The sequence below is a fragment of the Fistularia commersonii genome, chromosome 2 (genome assembly GCF_037954325.1).
Source record: "Fistularia commersonii isolate RoL2024-O1a breed Wild chromosome 2, RoL_Fcom_v1.0, whole genome shotgun sequence".
Lineage (NCBI taxonomy): Eukaryota > Metazoa > Chordata > Actinopteri > Syngnathiformes > Fistulariidae > Fistularia > Fistularia commersonii.
The window spans coordinates 22,474,988-22,492,170 of record NC_141285.1 but is presented as its reverse complement, the minus strand read 5'-3'; the positions used below and the strand labels follow the sequence as shown (position 1 = coordinate 22,492,170).

The following is a 17,183-nucleotide window of genomic DNA, read 5'->3' as shown; positions in this document are numbered from 1 at the left end:
GAAGCACCCAGTGTGATGTATATCAATGTAAATAAAATTTTTCTAATTCAGTGTGTGTGTGCATGTGTGTGTGTGTGTGTGTGTGTGTGCTCACCTCCCTCCTCCGAGGAAGAGCAGGCCCAGTGCCATGTGGTGAGCCATGTGGAAGCCGTAGTTCATCTCGCCGCCGGTTCGGTTGTGGAAGAAGCGGCAGAGTTGTAGCACCTTCAGGTTGCCGGTGCCGGACATCACCATGGACATGGCCAGGAGGACCATGGACAGGCTGGTCTGCAGGTTGTAATATCCTGTCGGCTTCAGGGACCAGTGAGAAAAAAAAAAAGCAAAAAAATGTCGAGGTGAGGGTGAGGTGAGGCAGCGCCATGCTTGTCACGGTTTCGGCGGACGTTTACGCGCTCACCGCTGCAGCTGTTCCGGAGAACGACATTATCTTCATGAAGGTCCTGGCGAACTCATAGAGGCAATCGAACGCGTCGCAGTTGGCGGAGCCGGCAAAGCGAAGGCCCAGAGCCATGCAGGCTCCTGCCGTGATGTAATCCTGGGCTTGGCTGAGAGGAAACACCACAACATGCGATGATCCGTACCCAGGAAGAGGATATCAATATACAAAACTATACATGGCGGAAAGATTTAAGACTCACGCCATCGTCTCCATATTTATGTCTTCTGAAGGATCGAAATTCCCCCTCATGATCTTGGGAAGGAAAAAGGAGTCAAATAAATAATGTCACGTGACTGCACACAAATAAAATAAAGTGTGAAAAAAATATAATATAATGGAAAAAAATAAACACTAACAGAAATGAAATAAAATTTAATAAACTAAAATAAAATTCAAAAAAAGTAGCTAATGGAAATAAAATACAATTTAAAAAAAAATATAATAAAAGAAAATGTGTTGAAATAAAATAAAATTCTCACCTGAGGTATGTTACTTTTGACCCACTCAGTATTAGGCAGGATCTCATCCCACATGATGATACACCTCGCCAGAGTCTGGAAGGAAGGGGAACACAGGTATGCTATATGGCGGTGAAAAAAAAAAAAAAGCTTCTCACACAGCCGGTGCTCCACTAACCCGCAGCAGAAGGAACTCTGGCTTGATGAAATCCAGCAGAAACCATGTATCTGGGGGCTTCAGCCAATCAGCGATAGACCTGATGGATGGAGTCAGAGGAGACAAGGAGGTGTTAATATGCTCCCTCAGAAACATCCCAACCTAAGACAGAAGGCAGCGTGTTATCTTCGACAGGAGCCTCTCGACCAATAACAGGAAGCGAGGCCATGGAAAAGACGTCGGCGTCCTGATGCGACAACAGGAATCGCGGAAAGTCTCCTTTTTTCTTCAAACAGGCGGGTGAAGATGCTTTGCGCTCACATCGAGTCAAATTCAGCCATATTGAAAAAACGCAGGCTGTAAGAAACCGAAGTCCAGAGGGAGGGACCTGGCCGGTGTCCTACCTGTTGTTGGTCTTGAGGTAGATCATGGCGAGGGCCAGTGTGGCCCCTGGACACGTCACGTCCACATTTATGGTGTCGCCCTCCTGCAGGGGAGCATTGGAAGCAGTTGTAGCTTAGCATGCTATCGGTCACTGTCTGCAGCTGCGCCAATTAATTGTAATTATAAATATAACAAATACATTCTTGCATATATACATATTTAATGATGCATTTCATTCATGACAGCATAACAGGATTGCGCCGTCGTCGTGGCCTTTTTCACTTCTGCTGACATTCTGAAAGGCTCGCGCGCTATCTCATGTGTTTGTATGCTAGCAGGAGTCATTCAAATCTGGGGTTTATCCAGTTTCTCTGTCCTTTTAACAGTTCTGGATATTTTATTCTTTATGTTTGTGGACTGTCTTTTGTTCGGGCTGATCGAGAGGGGTTCTTCTGCCACCATGTGGGGCAAAAATCTCTTTTTCTTTATTGATCCCTTTGCGTTTATTCAGTATTGGTGTTTCTGGCAAAATGGCTCTGAAGGCCAAAACAGAACTGAATACTGTAGGTTTACTTTATGAGGAAACTAGCCATTCTAGCTTTCATGCATTCATGCATTTGTTATTTATACGGCTTATCTTATCACTCTCGACCATTGGGAGACATTCATGCATTCACACCTCATGTAAAGATACAATAACTCATTACATGTAAGAGACCGGACATGTCCGCCCACCTTGATCTGGTAGCTGGGCGACTTGTGCCTCTCCCTGCTGGCCCCCGCCTGGGCTCTGCGATGGCCCCCGACCATGTACTGATACAGCTGCTCGGGAACATTTAGGTCTGACATTCCAATTAGGTTGCTGCCATGCTGCAGGGAAGGGGGGGAGGGAGTACGTGAGTTGACAGGAGAAACAATGGCCGTAAGACAAAGGGAAGTAATGAACAACAAGGACGAAGAATTCATGCACAAGAAGCGAAATCTGCGACAAATTGGAGGCGTGAGTGCCGAGTCGACAGCGAGAGATCCCGCTTTTCTACGCAGAGGTTTCCGGCGTTTCACGTTCACTTTCTGTCCTGGAGGTTGTGAACCACCTAACCTGAAACATGGTATTTTTGTTTTGGGTTAAACCGGGTAAATTTCAAAACACAAGTCCCGGGGTCACGATGACAAACAGAGATGGATCTGTGTGTCTAGGTCAGGGGTCTGCAACCTTTACCACTCCAAGAACCAATTGTTTCCCCACAGAAAAGAAACACTGGGAACCACAGAACCCTTTTGAAATTTCAAATCAGTTAACACAGGATATAATGTTGTTTTTTTTGCCTTTTTTTTTTTTTTTTTTTTTTTTTCTCAAAACAATGAACCGCAGAGAGAACAAAATTACATTTTTGCATGCAACAAAACATTTTGAACTTCGAAAAAAAACTTTGGGCTGAAGGTTACTTTTAAGCAAAATACTGAATGTCCATTTGAGTCATTCTTGTATTTATGACAAAAAAAACAAACTTAAATTATCCACTGCCATTAAATCAAAAATGCTGTCCTCTCTCTGTGTGCTGTCATCCTTTTACTGGTGCGTGCAGTCGCTTATTAAGAGCGCCAAAAATATTTTAACACGTTTTATCTAGATGTTACAAGATCGCCATAATCTTCACATTTAAAATTCCATCAAAAATAAAGTACATTTTAATTAAATACTCGTTGATTATTTTCAAAAGACAACCCCTGCTCTTGGGCGTAAGCGTAGAAATCTAGACCGCCCTCCACATTAAGATAAAATATTCAGGACCGATAACGGAGCCCTGTGGAGCTTCACATTTTGGTTTAGAATGGCGGAAAATTCAAAGCACAAAGTATTCCCTGTCACTCTGATTTGCCTGAACGGCACCTGGGAGGCCAACGGGACCGCCAAGCCTTCCTATAGGTACTGCATAGTGCACTGCGACGATATCCACCAAGCTGGATAGGCCTCCGTCATTTTAACCAAACTCTAGATGAGTCACATTAGCATCGGGAGTGTGCCGGCCTTACCCCGAGGCAGACCATGCCCAGAGCGAGCCCGGCAGCCAGCGAATAGGACTCCCTGTCCGTGCAGTACTCCATCTCAGGTCCCGGGGGCCGACCTGGAATACAAACAAACGTGCTCCTAGAAGGGACACACCACTTTTTTGTTGGGGAACCACCAATATGCCCGCCTATAAGCATTCCAAAGGTACATCTAGCTCAGCGGGTAAAGTTGGCGACCCTCCGATTGGAAGGATGACGGTTCGATTCCAGACTCCTCCAGCTGCAGAAATTCTGAATTTCCCTTTCATACCATGGCGTTTCAAAGCTGGCAGACCATCAGGAGGGGAAGGGGATGTTCAGAGTATTGCCCAAGGACACTTCAGCACTCAGACAGGAGAAACCAGGAGCCTAAGTGCAAACCTTCAGATTGAAGGTCCGCGAATATGTGGATGGGTGAATACTATCCAGAGTATGGTGAATTCTTGGTGAATTCTTGTCAAAATCAAGGACTGAAGAAGCCGCTCGGATGAGGGGTGAAACTTATTGTGAAACGCACCTATTTCCGACAGCAGCACTTCTGCGTTGTGCCGGTGTCCGGTCCCCTGGTACACCAGGCCGATACTGATCACGGCGGCCACCTGCAGAGACGTGATGGGTGCGAGAGTTCCTCCGTAAATATAACACTGGGGGAAACCATTAGATGACGCGCTCGGAACAGAAAGACAACTCCGATGCGACCCAGCGGAAATCACGCTCGCAGATGAGTTTTCAAGAGTCGTGTTTAGCTCATTCCATCAACGCTATGGACAAAACATTAGCTTACATGAAATGTCATTTCGGACTGTACCATTAAATCCATCGGGTATGTAGATATTCGTGGTTCAAAAAAAAAAAAAAAAAAAAAACTAGATTAGCAATGCTGAATTAAGCCAGCGTGATTAAATCCATTTTTTTTTTTTTAATCCACAACAGAAAGCAAAAATCAACTTGGGGAGGGCAGGGGGACTATATCACAAAGCCTGCACAGACGTGTGCGTGAAATCCTAGCTGAAAACCAAAATAAGGTGCCACATCCGGCGCTCGCCGTCCGCAGAACGGTCAGAACACGAGTCTTACCTGGACATTGTGCGGCACGTCCAGCTCGGTGGAGGTCGGCGGCAGCAGGGCGGGGATGTGGATGCTCAGCAGGCGGGTGATTGACATGTCCATGGTGCCCAGCTTGGCTGAGGAGACGCCCAGCAGGAGGCCGATGCTGGTCATCTCATGGCCCTAGCATGTGTGTGTGTGCGTGTGTGTGTGTGAGAAGTTTCAAGCCGTTATGGGAAGACATGGAGGCGAGCATCTGGTGTGCACAAGTGTTTTCCTGTTTCTTTAATTATTTCAGGAATGTGAATGAACCACATCTAGTAGAGTGAGCTGAATCCCCACTATAAACCACCTGCGTGTATGTGTGTGTGTGTGTGTGTTAATCGCATGCTACCAAAACATAAAAGCCATCTATAAATAATCTCTTGTGTAAAGTTAAATCTCTCAAAAGTCAACAACCAATGAGCTCCGTCCTTTTTCCTGCCATTGTTTCCCAGTTATAATGGTGGTGTTTACTCTTTGCAGCTGTTCGGTGTCAACATCCCATAATAACCCAAGAAAAATGACCGGATGAATCGTTTTTTTTTTTTTTTCTTTTTTGTAATTTCAAAGCATCACTATGGCAATATAAGATTTTGGATTTTGTGACGGTTCATCTTCTGAGGGAAGAGGCAGCTGATTGGCCGTAGCGACCCCTGAAGGGAACAGGGGTCACCATCAACAGGACCAACTCGAGTCAGGAGTCTTGGGAAAAAAAAAAAAAAAGAACGTGCGCAGACGCCAAGCTATTTGCGCGTCTCTGCAAAACGATGAGAAGGACTCGTAACGCTCCAAGCCACAAAAAAAGAAAGAAAAAAAAAAAAAAAGCTGAGATACGCAAGTACAGAAAGTCTCTAAACCACAGTGGATTCCAGCAAAATAGAAACCAGCGAAAAACCGCTGGGCACTAACTGGCTTTTCCTCTCCATCCGGCTGCAGCGGGCCAATGAGGCCACGGCACAGGTGAGATTTCTGGAAGTCTTGTGTACAAAAATGGCCACACCGATGGCGTCGGATATCGCGTCTTCAGAGTATGAATGAACACGTCTGATTTACAAGGCAGGTCGGGAAAGAGGAAATGAAAGGGAAGCGCTATCTGTGGATCTGCCGCTCAGCTCCGGCCCTCAGCGGTTCTGCGTTTTCGGCGTTCGGCTTTCGCTCTGACTGGCTCACTCGCACTCTTGTATTTAGTCAAGAGAGTGGGAAAAATTTTGCGGGGGCGACAGCTGGATCTGCAAGCTGGGTGTGTGTGAGAATTGGAGCTAAAAACAGTCATTTAGAGCTTTGTTTACAGAAGCTATCATGAAAGGCTTATGCTATCAAATGCTTTAACATGCTTTACTCTTTGTCTTGTACTAGCATGTGCTGTTAAAAAAGCACAAAGAATTATTTCTTTAAAAAAATATAGAACATATCTTCACCTACGTGTGCAGCCATTGTTTTACTAGCTAACTTACGATCCTGGGTTGATGACGTATGGAGGTTGATCGTATTAACTTTGGCTTTCCGCTAATGTTAGCTTTGGCTCGTAACATTGTGCTGCTTTTAGGTGCAGGTTCCAGTCAGTGGGAAGCAAAGGGACTGATGCTAGAATACACAGCTTTCCAAGCGAAGAAAGGAGTGAGAAATTGCTTGTGGACGTACACCACTTCCTCGGGATTCACGGACGTGTTTTTGCCGCTTCTCCCCGGATGCATTCGACGCGTTTTTTCCGAGAGCTCGCAGGTGCTGCCAGTTTAAAACAAAGGCTAAAGCCAAACGCCGTGCCCACGGTTTTCTTTCACGAGCGGACAAAAGGTCCTCGGGAAACGAGAGAAGCCCAGTCAACACAACGGTCCGGAAGTCTACAGTGAGCGGCCAATGACAACAAGCGGAGCTCGTCACAACAGACGCTCTCTGTTAGCTTAGCAAAGGAGTTGCTGCAAGCAATTTTTGCTTCCTCGTGTCTTTGTGGGTCTCCAGCTCGCATCTCTCTCGGGTCCGCACAGGAAGGGCTGCACAGGCGACGTGCTTTCGCGGCGTCTGGTAAAATGAACAGGATCGAGCCTCGACCGACCTCCTGACATCACTACCCGGACGGCGTTGCTATGTAAACAACAATGGCGGCCTGTGAAGGATCCCTGATGTGCATGCTTAGAGACAACACCTGTGTGTGCGCGTACCTTGGTGAGGTAGTCGTGGATGTTGAGTGTGGCCAGCTTAGTGAGGTGCCCATTGAGGCCGAGGGCCATGAGGAAGCCTGCGTACTCGTTGGCCAGCTCCGGGCTCTTGGGCTTGTTGTAGGCGATCCACGCCGAATCCACCTTCCGGGTCGGGGAAGGAAACGGGAGAATCACCGTCATGCTTCAGATCGTGCAGCGAGACGTTCGGAACAGCGGAGGTTTCACACGGACTTGTGACGCCGGGGCGATCTTTAGTCCGGCGGCGACGCCGTTGTGGAAGCTGGGCCAGCTGGTCATGTTGGGAGGAACGTCGATGTTCCCGCTGTTCAGGTCCACCATGGTGTTCCTTGGCGGAGCGCGACCTGGGGAACATTACAAGAGGCGTCTCAGCTCCGCCGGCGCCCGGCTCCGACTGAGAACCAGATCTTTTCCTCACCTGTCAGGTTGAGCTTCGGCACCGGCAGAGGCTCCGTGGGCACCGGCTGGTAGGAGAAGAGGGTGAAGAGGCCCCTGCCCACTGGGAGAGCCATGGTCCTCTGGCACAGCTGCAGGAGTCTGGAGACGGTCGCACAATGAGGACCGGCGCAGAAGAAACCGAACCGAGCACGTGGGGCGGCGCTCACTTGTTCTCTTTCTCCTCGATGTACTCGTGGTCAGAAACCTCCGGCAGCTGGACGACACTGACGCGGACCGGCCTGGAGCTCTGCAGGAGCCTCCGGACCTCCTGGACCCGCAGATCCAGACTCCAGATCAGTCCGGTGACCTGGAGGGGATGGGGGCAAGACATGTAGGTTGATCCGGACCTGGATCATCTGCCTGAGGGGCCTCAGGGTGGAGATCGTGAGGGAGCGTCGGAGAGGTACCTCCTGGATTATGTCGGACATCCCGTCCTCCTCTTCGTCGGCCTCGGCGGTCGGGGGAGGCTCGAGGGACAGACCTGAACTGACAGACTGGACACACACACACACACACACACACGCTAGGATACACCTGAAACAAATGTGTTCATCTAATATTAGACTGCAGGTTCTGCATCTTCACACTCACAGCTTTGGCTTTGGCCAGCGTCATCTTGTGGGCCTGCCTGGTCAGGTCCTGCCGGCCAATCAGCAAGCAGACGTCCTCGGACCAATCGGAGCACGGTTGCTCCCGGCAACGGTAGATGGCCTCCCGGACGGGCAGGGCGACGCCGAACGGGACCGACTCCAGGTCCTTCAGGGTGAAGCCTGAGGCCCGAACCCCCCGAGCAGGGAGAGCGACCGGTGATCGACCGCTCGAGGAACGGGAGAGCGGGTCGTCGGCGCAGACGACGAGAAGGTCTTACCTTCAGAGGTGAGCCAGACGACGAGCTGCTCGGCCAGGGTCTCGCTGGAAGACTTGCCGTTGGCGCCACTCTGTCTGGAGAGAACCGTAAAGGAAGAACCTCAACCACTTCGTGTGCTTTCGAACTTTCCGAGAGCTTCTCAAGGAACATTGGTTCCACCGCAGGCTCCGGGGAACTTTCCTAAACGTCAGTCTGGTTGACCTCCACTGCTGCAGAACAGCGGCGGTATTCGGTTTAGAGACGAGGGGCGTTGAGGAATGCGGAGCTGGACGGAGCAAGAGATGAAGATGTGGAGGTTCCTCTTTGTGGAGGAGGATGGAGACGATCAGGAAAGAATCCACCAGTTGGGACAGAACATATTAGATGGTTTGGATGGAGGAGGCTTTGAGGAACACTGGGGAGGAGGTGTATGGATGGAGGACATGAAGTGAGTCGGTGTGTGTGGAACATGAGCAGCCCAAAGGACAAGGAGATGGCTGATGTTATCGTGGATATCGGCACTGAAGACGCCTCTCGGATGAGAGGTGAGACATCCTCAAGAGGAGGAGTCAAGTTCGGTTGTCACGAGAAGATCTGAAGAGGACCTCCGCAGACGTGAACCAATGAATGCTTCATCCTCATGTTTTCACACGATCATACCGGCCTCCTCCTGGGGTTCTTATGGTTTCAGACTGTTCCGGAGCTGGTTTACCTTCTGTGGCCGGCCTCGCTGGGACGGGTCTTCTGGCCTGAAACGAGACGAGAGGCTGACTGAGACGGAGAACATCCGTTCTGCAGGCCTAAGGATCCTCTAGAGGTGCACTTGCTGGACAATTTGTTTGTTTGTTTGTTTGTTTAGAAGTTTATTAGGACAGTGTACAAATACATTAAGCACAGAGGCAGAGATGTTTGTACCAGATTATAGCTCATGGCTAATTTCCATCTGTAGTCCTGGATAATACAAATATAAAACTGTATAAAATAGACAATATATATAAAATATACAGATAGGCAATAAAATAACTATACAATATATAAACAGGCAATAAAATATTTGGCTTAAGTTGGACATCAAAACACTAAAACAAAAGGAGTAAATAAATGAAAATAAAAACACAGTTGCTGCGGAGGAACCCTGGATGTTCCTACGCCGACCACAGCCTCGACGTCCGATCGGCGGGAAAAGAGCCAATCAGCTTCCTGCGGTGGCGGCGGCAGCCGGAACACTGCAGGTTCCCGTCAAAAAGCGAAAACAAAAAAAGGGAGGAGGGTTGACAGCGAGTCCTGCGTCACCGCTCATTCTTTCTGGGCCCGAGGACGTCAATAAACGTTCACACACACACACACACACACACACACACACGGAGACGCTTGTCAGGAGACGCCTAACCGAAATAGAAGGCGGCGGGGAGGGGACGGGGTTCAACAGACCTGCGGAGATCTTCAGCAGGTACTTGGAGGCGTCCGAAGTGGTGGCGTTCTCGTCCCCGTAGATGTAGAGCGCGTAACTCTGGCGGGCAAACACACAGGGGGCGATGCAGTGAGTGTGGCGTCGCCGGGGGTTACCGGGAGGCAAAACACATCCCATCCCAGCAAACTGGACATGTCTTCAGATGTCCAGAAGAACTATTCACCATTCACTTTAGTGGACCACCAGCCAATCACATACTTCCATCTGACTAACTTCCTGTCCTGTTTCCCTGGGGAACCCCGTTAGCTAGTCCCCACTTATTCTGGCCTGGATTCAGATGTTCCTCTGCGAGCGCTGGAAGCGTAGCAGGCCAGAAGACCTCGGACCTCTTCGTCCATTTCGTAACGTGAAAGAGCGAACCGGTGACCCGGATTATTTTAAAAAATGGCGCTCTGCAAGAAGTATTTGGTGATGGGCGCGGCCAAATCACCAAACAACCATAAAAAGGCTGAGGAGCTGAAAGTCCCCGGTTCCTCTGCTGCCGTCACCTAGGGACGGTCTACTTCCTGGAAAGGTTGTGGGAACTGCAAGAACTTCCTGCGGTGAGAAAGCAGCGATAAAGTCCCGTAAATATCGCTGCCATTGTTTCGCTAAAGTTGTTCGTACGGAGAGCTCCACGTCCAGAACGTCTGCTCCACAGGCCAATCACGAAGACTGGATGTTTTACAATTTCACTTTGAGTGACTTGTGGAAAAAGGACGAGCCGTAAAAATATCAGCTGAATAACAGAACAAAGTAGTTTGTGCGCATTAAAGCTCATTAAACACCCGGATGTTTCCGTCCGTCTGGGCTTACTGTATCTGCGTGTTTTCCTGAGTCCCTGTGTGTGTGTGTGTGTGTGTGTGTGTGTGCGCGCGCGCGTGCCCACGCTCCACCGGGGTAATTTCGAGCTAACGCTAATGCGTGCTATGCGTCACCGCCCCAGTTCCAGAGCCCGGGAATTAATCCTGGCCGTCCAGCACCCAAAGGGCACCTGGTTCTCCTGCAGGACTGCGTCACCAAAAAGACGTGCGTTCAGGGCGCCGTGTCCTTTTCACAACGAGCGACGGGTGGATGCGTGCACGTGGCCGGATCCTCGCCGCTTCCTGGCCCGACTCGCTCTTTGCATTCCGGAAAAGAGAGCAACACTGACGGCATCGTAAGCGGATTAGCCGGGAAGCTTCTCAATCAAGTCTTTCCGCACGCCCCCCCCCCCCCCCCCCCCCCCTCGCAGGTGCGTCGGTCAGCGAGACCGCCTGACAGAGGTTTGGAGAGTAATCTGATTACAGTGACCTTTTACAGGCCATGTCGGGTCAACTGCGCCGGCCTGCACGGGCGCCACCTGGTGTCTTCCACCCGCTTTTGTGCAACTTTTTTTTTTTTTTAACTCAATTTTTATTTAGTTTTTCCTCTATATCAACTAGAGGTAGATGTCATGATCAAAATAAAAAACCAAAACAAAAATCACTCCACAAAGGTAATCTAAAAGGATATGATGCTTTTGGTGCCAGTCAAAAACTCTTAAGAGTCTAACCCAAGGGTGGGCAATTATTTTGGCTGGTGGGCAACATTTATTATCTAATTTTAATTTGCCGGCAAACTGGGTGAACAAAATGAAAATTTCAATTTAAATAATTCAATTTTTTGGCATTTTATTTCAATTTTAAAATCATTACTAATAATATACAGGACTGTCACAGAAAATTAGAATATTTAGATAAAGTTCTGTATCCTCTGTAATGCAATTAGAAAATAACAAAAAATATTTTTTCATGATATTCTAATATTTTGAGTTCTCTTAAGATGTAAGCCATAATCAGCAATATTAAAATAATAAAAGGCTTGCAATATTTCAGTTGATTTGTAATACATAATGGATAACATTTTTGTTTTTGTAATTGCATTACAGAAGATAAAGAACCTTATCCCAATATTCTAATTTTCTGAGACAGTCCTGTAAATGAACCAACCAACATTATTTTGGAAAGAAATTAAAGGGGAAAAAAAAAAAGGAAAAAATAAGTTTCTAAATTCAATATTGTTTGAAAATACTTGTTAAAATATTCAAAGAAAATAGTTCGGCGGGCCAGATAAAAAAGCAAAATGGGCCGGATGTCCAAAATAAAATTTTTTGGGGGGGGATTTGAAGTTTCCCTACATACCAGAACCATGAGTCGGATCCTCTGGCAGATGCCGGGCAGGTAGGGGAACGGCGGGGCCTCCTCGCCACGTAGGCAGCCGCTCAGCCAGCTGAAAATACAGGGAGGCGCCGACGGCAGGAAGGATGGACGCTGCATTTGACCGATCAGGGCTGAGTTTTGGAAAGGAAATGGAAAAAAAACCATTATCATGATCGTCAGGATTAAGGAGAGGGATGGATGACGGTACAGTAGGAGCATTTGCGAAGTTATCTATTACTCCTTCCTCCCTGGAAAACCCAACGGCCGAGCACCAACGAAGAAGAAATGCCGCTGTTACATAAAAAGAACGGGCGGCGGCGGCCCGCTCGACCTCCGGCGCCGCGTCTCGTCTGCTTCCTGCCATTATCAGAAAATTAAAATGGTTGTTTACCCGGGTCCAGTACGCAGCTGTCGGCGAAGCCGCCCATCAGCGAGGGGTAGTCTCTCCAGTACAGGTCCACGTACTCCTCCAGCTGCAGGTCCCTGCCGCAAACGTACACCGTGAAGACCAGCAGATCTTCTTTTGATCGGATCGACAATACATTTGCTATTTATCGTTTTGTTTAAAGCTACCTCTCCGGCTTCACAAAACAAATAACAAACACTTCGAATTTAATGATGTGGAAAAGGTGAAAAAAGTCATACTTTGGCAAATTGTCGTTAGCTATTAGCAATAGCAAAGAAAACCCTCCGAGCTGTTTCGTCGCAGACGCATTTTCAGCGACGTGGCGCAAATTTCCAAGAGACAAGATAGAAAACGTTCGCGCCGCTGTGAAACCGACACAAATCCCACTCTGCGAAAACTGAGACGGTATTGGGATTAATCACGTCCTCCGCACTGGAAGCTACAAGCGATTAGCATCCCGTCGGCTGATCAATATATAGGTACAGCGGCCCCTTAAGATACAAATTTAATTGGTTCCAGAAGTGGGTTTGTATGTTCGTATCTTAAACGAGATGCGCGTAATGTGTGAACAACCCAGAAAAAATTCCCGAGGGATGCATGAAGCTGCAGGGTGTCAACAGGGAGTCTCAGTTTGCTTAAATATTTCTTTTGCACACACGTTACAGTTTAGTGTGACTTAAGTATTCCTTTAGGCCCGAAGTTCACCAAGTTCAACATCAGCCCATCTGCAAGGTGAGAACAGCATCATTTCAGATACGGCGGCGTCATTAAGCGTATTCAAGTTGTGGGAGCTCGCTTGGCGCGTACGGGCCAAATTTTGAATTTTGATTTTCTCGTTTCAAGGATAGAATTTGCACGAATCACGCTTTGTATCTTAAAAAAATTCGTACATAAAGTGATTCATATTTTAAGGGGCTGCAGTACTTCATTTTTGTGTATGCGTGTCTGTCTTTTCAGGTCTAAAACAAAACGAGTAAAAAAATGTGTCTGACGTCGCTGGTGTTAAAAAAAAACAAAAAAAAAACACGAAAAACAAACACAATTTCTCAAACGAAATCACTTGAATGCAGGGTGGTAAGATGATTAATCAATAGGCCTGATGGGATCATCACACACACACACACACACACACACACGGCAGCTCAGGCAGAAATAATGTGCGACACTTCACAACAGCCCACGTGGAGCCGCCATGGGCAAATTACCCGTGGAGGACCCTCCACCCTCCCACTCCACCTTTTCTCTTATTGTCGCTGTCACCAATCAAAGCTTTCTCTCCACAACACTCTGCCGGAGGGTCTTGATTACACACACACACACACGCACACACAAACACACACACACAATGCGGCGTGCTCCCCTTGTCTGCTAATTGCGGCAGTCAAATGCCACCGGTGGGAAAAAAAAATGCGTGTTTCTTTTTTTGTTGTTTTTTTTTTTTCGTCTTTCTCTGTAACGTTGAAATGAACAATTGACACCGAGCCACGAAATGGAAATAGCTTAGCGCAGCGTCGTGGGGTGGGTTGAGGCTGGGTCGCTACCTGGCGAGCTGCTGCAGAAGGCAGACCAGGGACGAGGCCCGGCCTCGCTGCAGCTCGTTCAGCTGCAGCTCCTGGTAGAGCAGGTGCAGGACGTAGAAAAGGGCCGGGATGTGCGGGAAAAGCGGCGCCGAGCCGTCCAGCTTCAGAGACGGACTGGAAGGGGAGCGCGCCTGCAGCGGGGGGAGAGGAAAGAGGAGGGGGGGGTTGGTGCACGGGTGCGTTGGGAGCGCGTGCCGGATTTCTGAAGGAGCGTGGACGCGGGACCTACGGCGGAACACATCTCCGGGTCCGCGGCGGCGGCAGTGGTGGTGGAGGCGGCGCCGACCGGGTGCGGCGGGACATGGGCAGGCTGGGAAATCATCTGCCGGTGGTAATGGGAGCCCAGAAGATACTCCCAGTCCTGGGGGGAGCAGACGGAGAAGATGGAGGGGAAGTTCTGCAACGTTCAAGAATCAACATGACCGTGTACATAGTATGTGTGCACACAATGTGTCTTGAAAGTTAAAAAAATGTATTATTTGTAAGTTGAAATATGTTAAAAGGTGACACTTCCATGACGTGTACACACACACACGCGCACGCAGGCACGCATGACAAGGTCAATAGGGAGTGTCAATTTGGTTGCATGTATATATTTCTTTTGCACACACATGCACATGTTCCTTTAGGCCCAAGGTTAGCCCTTTGGTTGTCACCTGAAGGCAAAGAAAAGGGCAAAATCAGCCCGTCTGCAAGTACAATACAATGGATCTACTCGAACCATCATGCAAACCTTTGTTCACTGAGGGAATTGCGCATTTTGGGACGACAGAAAACAGTAATAATTAAGAGAGGTTGTTTTCAAAGCCCTGTTTGCATTTATCCCTGAGACAGACCGTTTTTATTTGTTTTCTGAAGACTATTTTTTTTACTTAGAAAGTAGGCCCTCAGTTGGTTGGTTTCTATCCTGGGATCTGTTTAATTTGAGAAAAAAAAAAAAGAGAAAAATGCTAAGTCAATGCTCTGTCCACCCCGTTTCATTCTTATTTATTGCTTTTTGAAGATGTCTAATTTAAGAGGATAAAAGGGTGTGCACTTATTCCTGTTTGCATTTTGCAAAAACAACCACAAAACTGATATTTTGAAATTCAAGCGCGTAATAAGTCACTTTTTGACTTTCAAACGTTCAACGATCCCCTTGCTGATGTGGAGTATTTTCGCATGTGTATGCTGGGGAGTGTTTGAGTCCTTTTCCTCAGACCTCCTCGGAGCCCCCGTCGGAAGGACGGGCCTTCTTGGCGGCGATCACCGGAGAGAGGGGAACCTCGAAGTGCAGCTGCGGAGCGTAGAGGTCAAGGGTCAGGAGAACAAAAAAAAACAAAACTGTGTTTTTTGTTTTTAAGCTTCACTTTCTGCCTGACTCACATTGCGCGTCCAGGCCAGGCGCTCGGTGTTATAGCCCATCAGCGTCATGAAGCAGGTGACGAACAGGTTCCACTCGGCGTGGGCGCTGGTGCCCCCGGGGGCGTTGTAGATGTTGTACCACTTCACCAACACCTGCACGGGGCGCGAAAGGAACATCCCAGCTCTCTGAATGGTTCATCGGGTCAAACTCGTGACTTTAAATCACAGTAATCCAAATAATAATCCGGCAAATGATAAGAATTGTTTGTGACTGTGACTCACATGGGAGAAATAATCCCTCCCTTGTGTTTTTAAGGCATGAAGCTCCACTTACAGAGCACCTTCACACCTTAAGGTTGCACTGGGTCAAGCGCTGAAGGTATTTCTTTGAGTTTGTCCAGATCGAGAGCGGAAAGACGCCCTTGAGTTCTCAGTACAGAGATTTTTTTTGTTGCTTTGAGACTGTTCTCGCGTGAAAACTGTCAAAATAAATCCAGTAAAGATTGTCTTCCCACCTTCATGGCGGCCTCTTTGGGCAGGATGAAACGGATGGCCTGCAGACATTTCCTCACTGCGGGGAAAAACAGACAAATAAAAAGTTGGGACTGTCCTGGCATCTGGAGTCCCTGAATGAGAGAAGCCGGTTAATAACCGTTTCTTTTATTTCCGTTTGAATATTTCAGGTGGAACCTAAACACCAGGAAGTTAAACAAAAAAAAAAAAAAAAAAATTGAATTAAAATAAAACTACAACGACGGTAATTAATTACTATCCGATCAGACCAATAAGAACGGACCCGGGCAGAATATGTTAAGTGGCTGTGGGGCGCGGGAAAGGTCAGCCAGGAACGTGGATAAATGCCATTTCATTAGGAGGGGAAAGTCTCATCTGCAGGGATCGATTGCCACCAAGCTATACGGACAAAAACATCTATATATATATATATATAATATACATGTCTGCCCTGTAATGGCATCCAGGGTAATATGCCGCTCTGCAGCCACAACGTGCAGCTCGCAAACTTAATTTGCAGGATTTAACTGCTCTGACTCAGCCTTCTGCGTGTGTGTGGGCTGTCATCCTTAAAAGAAATTTCAAAAAAAAAAAAAAAACACAGAAAACTGAAATGTGAATGAGAGGGTGAATGGTTGTGTACTTCTGTCATGCGATTGAAAGAGTGAGAATGGTTGCGTGTCTCTATATAATGTGAATATCCAAATGCACTGCGGAACGCAAAGTAGGAATTTCACTGTATAGGGAAACCCCTATCTACACTGTACATGTGACAATAAACACTTTGAATCTTGAATAAGAGGGTGAATAGCTGTATATTTCTGACGCGTGAATGAGTGGGTGAATTTGTCTCTATATTATATGTGAATAAACATGTGAATGGCTGTATGTCCTAATTCATGTGAATGAGAAGGTGACTATTTCAATATGGCATGTGAATGAGAGGGTGAACAGCTGCACGTCTATATGACGTGTGAACGAAAGAATGAGCGGTTGCGCTTCTGAGGCTGAATTTATCTATCTGACGTGTGAATGTTCGCGTGTCTACATGACACGTGACTCGTGAATGACGGAGTGAATGGTTGTGTGTTTCTGTCATGCAAATGACAGCGTGACAGGCTGCATGTCTATAGGACGTGTGAATGGGAGGGTGAATGGTTGTATATCCCTCGAATACATGTGAATGAGAGGGTGAATTTGTTTCGATACGGCATGTGAATGAAGGAGTGAATGGTTGTATATTTTCAGTAATGCCAATGAAAGAGTGAATTATTGCATTTCCATCAGATGCATGAGAGGGTGAGCGGTTATATTTCTCTACATGTGAATCAGAGGCTGAATTTGTCTTGACGTGTGAATGAGAGGATGAATGGTTGAATAACTCATGAATGAGAGGCGCAATTGTTTGCACGTCTTCTTATGTGTCCCTGTGATGGACGGGTCCAGGGTGAACCTCGCCTATCGCTCAAAGACAGCTGGTATAGACTCTGCCGCCCTCCCTGCAACCCTGAGTGCAGGATAAGTGGTTAAGATAATGAAAGAATGCTAAACAAACATTTCCAGACGGAAATATGTTGGTTACAGACGACCTGTTTCGGAGCGGCTTACCCAGCTCGGAGGTGGCCACCTCTGGGACGGAGATCCTCAGCATTGTGCCGCTGCTCAGCTCCTG

General features: G+C 47.7%; 1 protein-coding gene across 1 annotated transcript in view; it reads right to left on the bottom strand.

Annotated features, from left to right (window-relative positions):
• anapc1 (anaphase promoting complex subunit 1) overlaps positions 1–17,183 on the bottom strand; it is a 41,866-nt gene that overhangs the window by 16,132 nt on the left and 8,551 nt on the right. The window contains exons 17-43 of the mRNA XM_086173413.1: positions 17,120–17,180; positions 15,514–15,569; positions 15,020–15,151; positions 14,856–14,930; positions 13,884–14,015; positions 13,616–13,785; positions 12,060–12,151; positions 11,651–11,799; positions 9,470–9,548; positions 8,751–8,787; positions 8,060–8,133; positions 7,783–7,961; positions 7,599–7,685; positions 7,359–7,498; positions 7,172–7,290; positions 6,967–7,097; positions 6,736–6,876; positions 4,565–4,717; positions 4,005–4,086; positions 3,473–3,564; positions 2,174–2,308; positions 1,459–1,541; positions 1,076–1,154; positions 919–993; positions 639–691; positions 398–545; positions 95–291 (exon numbers count right to left, since the gene is read on the bottom strand). Of these exons, the coding sequence (XP_086029539.1) occupies positions 95–291; positions 398–545; positions 639–691; positions 919–993; positions 1,076–1,154; positions 1,459–1,541; positions 2,174–2,308; positions 3,473–3,564; positions 4,005–4,086; positions 4,565–4,717; positions 6,736–6,876; positions 6,967–7,097; positions 7,172–7,290; positions 7,359–7,498; positions 7,599–7,685; positions 7,783–7,961; positions 8,060–8,133; positions 8,751–8,787; positions 9,470–9,548; positions 11,651–11,799; positions 12,060–12,151; positions 13,616–13,785; positions 13,884–14,015; positions 14,856–14,930; positions 15,020–15,151; positions 15,514–15,569; positions 17,120–17,180 (2,951 nt within the window). The remainder of the gene's footprint in view (positions 1–94; positions 292–397; positions 546–638; positions 692–918; positions 994–1,075; positions 1,155–1,458; positions 1,542–2,173; positions 2,309–3,472; positions 3,565–4,004; positions 4,087–4,564; positions 4,718–6,735; positions 6,877–6,966; positions 7,098–7,171; positions 7,291–7,358; positions 7,499–7,598; positions 7,686–7,782; positions 7,962–8,059; positions 8,134–8,750; positions 8,788–9,469; positions 9,549–11,650; positions 11,800–12,059; positions 12,152–13,615; positions 13,786–13,883; positions 14,016–14,855; positions 14,931–15,019; positions 15,152–15,513; positions 15,570–17,119; positions 17,181–17,183) is intronic.